The following is a 7,225-nucleotide window of genomic DNA, read 5'->3' as shown; positions in this document are numbered from 1 at the left end:
AGGGGTTTTGTAGGCTGTGAGTTGGGAACACTTTTGAGAGTGATCTTGGGTACCAGGACAACAAGCATAAAAACTGAAAGTGCCTCAGGCACATTGAGTTGTATGGTCCCTCTATTAAGAATTCCGTGAAAGAGTGGGAGACTAAGGGAAGGAGGACCAGAAGGCTGGTGAAAATTCTAAACCTGTGTGTTGGAGGGACTCTATTGCGGGGATCCCGGCACAAGGCAGGATGTAGTATATTCTAATACATAGCATTCTAGTGTCAGTGAATGCTCTGAGTCCGTTCATTCCTATTCTCAGGTTCTACTTGCTTCCAGCTTGCTGTTGTGCTCTTTGTTAAACTGTTAATCTCTCTGAATCCTAAATGAAAACCTGTTTTGCAGTAAATTTGCTGCCAAGAAGAGGAGCAATGAATTCCTCATTTCACCTCTGTTTCTTGGATCTTAACCTGAATGCTACAGAGGGCAACCTTTCGGGACCAAATGTCAAGAACAAATCCTCGCCTTGTGAAGAAGGCATGGGCATCGCTGTGGAGGTGTTTTTGATTTTGGGTCTCATCAGCCTCTTGGAGAACATCTTGGTCATAAGTGCCATAGTAAAGAACAAGAACTTGCACTCTCCCATGTATTTCTTCGTGTGTAGTTTAGCAGTAGCTGACATGCTGGTGAGCATGTCCAACGCCTGGGAGACCATTACCATATACTTAATAAATAATAAGTACCTGGTGATAGCAGATGCCTTTGTGCGACACATTGACAATGTTTTTGACTCCATGATCTGCATTTCTGTGGTGGCTTCCATGTGCAGTTTGCTGGCCATTGCAGTGGATAGGTATGTCACTATCTTTTACGCCCTGCGCTACCACCACATCGTGACAGTGAAGCGTTCTGGGGTGATTATTGCATGCATCTGGACCTTTTGCACAAGCTGTGGCATTGTTTTCATCATTTACTACGAATCCACTTACGTCATCATTTGCCTCATCTCCATGTTCTTCACCATGTTGTTCCTCATGGTGTCTCTGTATATACACATGTTCCTCCTGGCACGAACTCATGTCAAGAAGATAGCAGCTCTGCCTGGACACAGTTCTGTGCGGCAGAGGACCAGCATGAAAGGTGCCATCACCCTGACCATGCTGTTGGGCATTTTCATTGTGTGCTGGGCTCCGTTCTTCCTCCATCTCATTTTGATGATCTCTTGCCCTCAGAATCTCTACTGTTCTTGCTTTATGTCTCACTTCAATATGTACCTCATACTCATCATGTGCAATTCTGTGATTGATCCTCTGATATATGCCTTCCGCAGTCAAGAGATGCGGAAGACCTTTAAAGAGATTATTTGTTGCCATGGCTTCAGAATACCCTATAGGTTCCCTAGCAGGTATTAAACAAAAGTGTTCTGTGCAGCTTTCCTTTCTCCTTCCTTTACCTTATGATAATGTCAGGCGTGAGCAAGGTAACTCAAAATCAAATTATTATTATTATTATTATTCCTCTTCTTCCTCCTCCTCCTCCTCCTCCTTCTTCTTCTTTTCTTCTTCTTCCTTTTCTTCTCCTCTTCTTCCTCCTCTTCCTTCTTCTTCTCCTTTTCCTCCTCCTCCTCCTCCTTCTTCTTCTCTTCCTCCTCTTCCTCCTCTTCCTTCTTCTCCTCCTTTTCCTCCTCCTTCTCCTCCTCCTTTTGCCTGTGGTGGTTGTTGGGTCAGATGTAAACATGCCACTTATCCGTTTTAGGAATGGTCAGTGACAATGTATCATTGTCTCACTTTCTTACTACTTTTTGTCGTGCTCCCATACATCTTCCATCTAGTAAGTATGTGCTCAGGAAAAAAAAACAAAAACATCCTGGATGCAGATGCAGGTCTAAGCATAATGTAAATAACAACAACTTGTGAATACATCTGCATCATGTGTGATTGCTTTCTCTCCCCAGAAACTGTTCTGTAGGCAGAATACAATGGTCAAATTCTTTCCACTTGAAATGTCCTGTGTGGTTGTTATGGGATGTCTCTACAGCCCTTTCTTCCTTGAACTTTTGGTTTTATGACTTGTGTCCATAATTGACCCAAGGATGAAATTTTCTTAATTATATTTGTCAGTCAGGTTTTTGCTCTTAATCATATATAAGAGAACTTCATCTACAAACTTGACGTCATGTGATGTTCAGGTTTCTGTGATTCTCCTTACTGTCTTATTCTTGCTCCATCCAGGGTTTCCAGATGAGTGTTTTGGGAACATGTCATGGGTTCCGAGTGGCCCCATTTCCCCCCACTCTAACACTCCCCTTTCCCACTGTAGCACATGCCCATAGCCCAGCTATTTTTGAAATTCTCAGACTAGGTCTGTCTTTGAGAATGACACCCTGTCACTGTATACTTTGTACATCACAATCTGACTCCAGCAACCCGAGAAGGCCAGGTACCCATCTCTAAACCAGGGAGTCCAATCTTCCTCCAATGTAGAATGGAGGTCAAAAATCTGATTTCAGGTTCCGACTCTTATTAACAGGTGATGTTGTCCTCATCGTCTCATTTCAGGTTCCCTATCTGTGCTGACCTCACAGGATGGGTCATAAGAACTGCATGAGAAAATGTGAGAACACCTTGAAAACTAGTCAAGCACCATAGGCATCGGCTGTTTATTTTAAATAAATGATGCAGATGAGGAGAATACTAGGGGCTGATGCAGAGGACAGTGGTGCGAGCAGTAGTCCGGCAAGCAGGAGGCCCGCTCTGTCACAGAGCAGCTGTGTGACTGTTCTGATCTGAAGTGAAATGCTTGGTCTTTAGAGGTCTCGTATTCCATTCTGCTATTTTTGGTGTTGATGACTTCTCTTTCATTGTGAATATTCATGTCTATACTGTTTCCAGTGAAGGAGAAGTATAAATAAAACAGTGGGTTACTGGGGTCATTTAATGATGAACTCAGAAGCCTGTTGGAGCAGATGAACTTCCTGGCATAGGACATAAATAATTTATAGATGTGACACGTACCACTGGCAGCTCAGAATTCAGAAAAAAATAAATGGTGCTGGCATGAACAGGAAAGTGCATAAGACATCCAAATCTTTGGAAAATGGCAAGTTAGCAGGCTGTCAGCAAATGAGTTGTAAAGGGTCAGCGAGCCCTTTAAAGGTTTCCTGTTCCCTTTAGCACAGTGTGCTGCATGCGCATGAATGGGAAGTCAACGGTCTCCGTGTAATTATGATGGGAAACCACAGTCCGTGTTTACATGGGATGTCTCATGAAAGCCAGCCTCTCTGCTGTCCTGTTCATCTCTGTGGCTTTGTTGCCTGCAGTGCTTTCTGGTACAGAAAAGACACTCAACTGATATTTGCTATGGTTACTAAACATCCTGTTAAATTTCATTTTCTAAATAAATATAATTGTATACCTACTCTGCTGCCTAGCAGCCCTGAGTGCTCAGGGAGATCACAAGGTTCCAACACTGTGTGACCAAACTCCAGCCCTTGTGGCTCCCAGTTGGCTCCATCTGCATGGAGGTGCCAACTCTCTGCTCTGGGGGGTTTCATGTCTTCAGACAAAGTGTGACCTTTTCTATAAAAGTCTTTAAGGAAATGCTCAAATGTCTTTGAATCTCTATATAAACAGAGCAGAAATAACCCAAGTATTCAGATGTGTCTTCAATTGGAAGGAATACATATAACAGGGGTCCCCAAACTTTTTACACAGGGGGCCAGTTCACTGTCCCTCAGACCGTTGGAGGGCCGGGCTATAAAAAAAAAACAACTATGAACAAATCCCTATGCACACTGCATATATCTTATTTTAAAGTAAAAAAAACAAAACAGGAACAAATACAATATTTAAAATAAAGAACAAATAAATTTAAATCAACAAACTGACCAGTATTTCAATGGGAACTATGGGCCTGCTTTTGGCTAATGAGATGGTCAATGTCCGGTTCCATATTTGTCACTGCTAGCCGTAACAAGTGATATGACGCGCTTCCGGAGCCGTGATGCGTGCGTCCTGCGTCACCGGAAGTAGTACTGTATGTGAGTGATGTCGTGCTTTGTGGCGTCACCACAACAGTGCTCCTCTCATTGACCACCAATGAAAGAGGTGCCCCTTCTGGAAGTGCGGCGGGGGCCAGAAAAATGGCCTCAGGGGGCCGCATGTGGCCCGCGGGCCGTAGTTTGGGGACCCCTGACATATAATATAGTGATTCAGTAAGTATCTGTCAATGAGGCAAGCCCTGGACCCTAACAAAAAGTTCCCTAAACAAAAAATCCATATAATTGTCAAATACGGTATGGTATTGTGTACTAACCCTTTCTGCTTCTGTAGAAACTTCATTTGGTATAACAACATGTGTTCAAAGAAATGATTAATAAAATGAAAGAACCAGACCAACCTTTGAATTGGTCATTATGATGTGTAATATCCAGAGTGCTTTTGGTGTTCCTGCCAATTTGTCAGCAGCTGCTGCAAGATAAGAAAGGACATTCATCGGTGAATTATGATGAAGTTTCCCTGACAATATTTATTGCCTTAATGATGACCATTTCTCAGTTCAAAATGATTTAACTCCTAAAAATAAAATAAAATTATACACTTGACATTATATATTGTTTTAAAGTCTGTCTCTTAGTAAACAAGTGAGTATTTTGGAAGATGGCTTTATTCAGTATGGGGCTAGCAGCAGGGGCCATTAAATACTTTCTTTCATCAAAGAGCTTTTGGGACAAATTCTATATTTCAAGTCATGAATATTTTAAGATATGTGGAAACACTGTCTACAGTTCAAGATGCTACATATAAATGTGAATTTATGAGGCATAGCCTATACCTGTTATAAAATGAGGGCTCTGGTAAACCCCATGTCTGTAATGGCAGTTTTCACTGGTGACTATGGGATGCATATCTGAGTTTTGGATAAAAGTGTAACTTTGAAAATTCTCCCAGATCATCTCTACATCAGGTTTAGATGTGACTCCTCTTGAGCTGGAGACCAAGATACTGAAAGGACAAGTCACCTGATACCTTTCCCCAAGCTAAAAATGATGGTGAGACAAAGGATCCCACAGACTCTCCAATTCAGACACAGAAGAGTGGGAGGCAGAGCATTGCACTTGCAGGACTCAGCAACACCTGTGGCTGGTGCGAACGCATCGAACAGTGCAGATCTGTGCTTGTCTCCTAGGCTTGCTGGCTCTTTCTCCTTTCTTGCTCCTATGACTTTTTCTTCCTCTCATCCTATTGATGTATATACTTGGAGGCTAGTAGGCTGTGAGGGAGAGTCATGCTTTTAGTTTCTTTTCCCTGAGCCCTTTTGTCCAATTGAAAAAATTCCTCGATCCTTTTACCACATCCTTTTTTTTTTTTTTTTTTTGTATTTTTCTGAAGTTGGAAACGGGGAGGCAGTCAGATAGACTCCTGCATGCGCCCGACCAGGGACCCACCCAGCATGCCCACCAGGGGGCAATGCTCTGCCCTTCTGGGGCGTTGCTCTGTTGCAACCAGAGCCATTCTAACACCTGAGGCAGAGGCCATAGAGCCATCCTCAGCACCCGGGCCAATTTTGCTCCAATGGAGCCCCGGCTGCAGGAGGGGAAGAGAGAGACAGAGAGGAAGGAGAGGGGAGGGGTGGAGAAGCAGATGGGCGCTTCTCCTGTGTGCCCTGGCCGGGAATCAAACCCGGGACTCCTGCACGCCAGGTCGACACTCTACCACTGAGCCAACTGGCCAGGGCCTTACCACATCCTTTTTGATATTTATCCTGAAACAGCTTCCTTAATCTACTCAGAGGATTTGTGATGATGATGAAAGCTGTCCCGTTGATTTGATCCTGGTGTCAAGCCTGAGTTTTAATTAGATTATGCCATTTAACTTTTTAAATTTCATCTCTTATTTATTGAGTTGAGAAGAGCTGTCTCATCTCATCTCACATTGAAGTCCTTGACTCTGGATTTTCTTGAAAACAAAATTAAAAAAAAATATTTGGTCTCAAATGGAACAGTAAAATATCCTATTTATTTATTTGTTTGCTTGTGTTTTAAATTGTGGTAAAATGCAAATAACATATATTTACCATCTTAACAGTTTTCAGTTTATAGCTCAGTGGTGCTAACTGCATTCATATTGTTGTTCTGCCATTTGAATCCCTTTCATTCCTGCTTGCCTTCAATTATTTCCTTAGTTCATCACTTCCTTGTAGTATTTCATTAAATACAGCCCATAGTCACCAACACACACTATTCATGTCCTGTTTTCAGACCTTCCTCATTCGATTATGTGCAGTTTCCATGATTCAGGCTTACTGCGTTTTCACCACGTCACATGCATCACCATCTTTCCCTGCTCTTTGTGCACCTACTTTTTAAATTCAGATCAAGCCACTTTTAAGTAGCAATTTCTGTACTAGTCAAGATATGAAACATGAAGAGAACTTTTTAAAATGTGGATTTAGATTTGATGGGTCTGGAGCAGGAGCTGAGAGTTTGCATTTTATTTGTTTTATTTTATTTTATTTTCTGACAAAGACAGAGAGAGTCAGAGAGGGACAGATAGAGACAGACAGACAAGAAGGAAAAGAGATGAGAAGCATCAATTCTTCATTGTGGCACCTTAGTTCATTGATTGCTTTCTCATGTGTTCCTTGACTGGGGCGCTACAGCAGACTGAGTGACCCCTTGTTTGTGCCAGCGACCTTGGGCTCAAGCTGGCGAGCCTTGCTCAAACCAGATGAGCCCACACTCAAGCTGGCGACCTCGGGGTCTCAAACCTGGGTTCTCTGCATCCCAGTCTGATGCTCTATCCACTACGCTACCACTTGATCAGGCGAGAGTTTGCATTTTAAATAAGGTCTCAGATGCCATTGGTCCAAGGATCCCACTTTGATAAACAGCATCATCCTATAGAAACAAACAGCTCCAATGACTCAATGTATTAACATAACAAAATTTTATTTTTCCATCACTTTACATGGTTCACATAAAGTAGCAGGGAATCTAAATGTAGTTATTCAGGAACCCAAGATAATGGAAGCCCTATCCTAACACATACTTGCATGTGAATTTCTATTTTATAGAATTCTTTTGTCAAAGTAAGTCCCATGGTCTAATATCAAAATGAGCCAGAGAAATCTAATCCTACCATATATCTAGAGCAGGGGTCTCAAACTCAACTCAGCATGTGGGCCGCAGAGCAAGATCACAGCCGTTCTGCGTGCCGCACTAGGTCTACAAAAGGCAACTGTTACGC

General features: G+C 42.6%; 1 protein-coding gene across 1 annotated transcript; it reads left to right on the top strand.

Annotated features, from left to right (window-relative positions):
- The first annotated feature begins 409 nt into the window (after positions 1 to 409).
- On the top strand, positions 410 to 1,390 carry MC5R (melanocortin 5 receptor). Its single transcript, XM_066353079.1, has one exon. The coding sequence runs from the start codon at positions 410 to 412 to the stop codon at positions 1,388 to 1,390; it is 981 nt and encodes a 326-aa protein (XP_066209176.1).
- Positions 1,391 to 7,225: the final 5,835 nt, after the last annotated feature.

This window comes from Saccopteryx leptura, chromosome 11 (genome assembly GCF_036850995.1).
Source record: "Saccopteryx leptura isolate mSacLep1 chromosome 11, mSacLep1_pri_phased_curated, whole genome shotgun sequence".
In the NCBI taxonomy this organism is placed as follows: Eukaryota; Metazoa; Chordata; class Mammalia; order Chiroptera; family Emballonuridae; genus Saccopteryx; species Saccopteryx leptura.
This window is presented reverse-complemented; position numbering and strand designations above follow the sequence as displayed.

What these genes read in the sequence shown, in the direction of transcription:
- MC5R (XM_066353079.1), top strand. Translation starts at nt 410, where the DNA reads ATGAATTCCTCATTTCACCTCTGTTTCTTGGATCTTAACCTGAATGCT.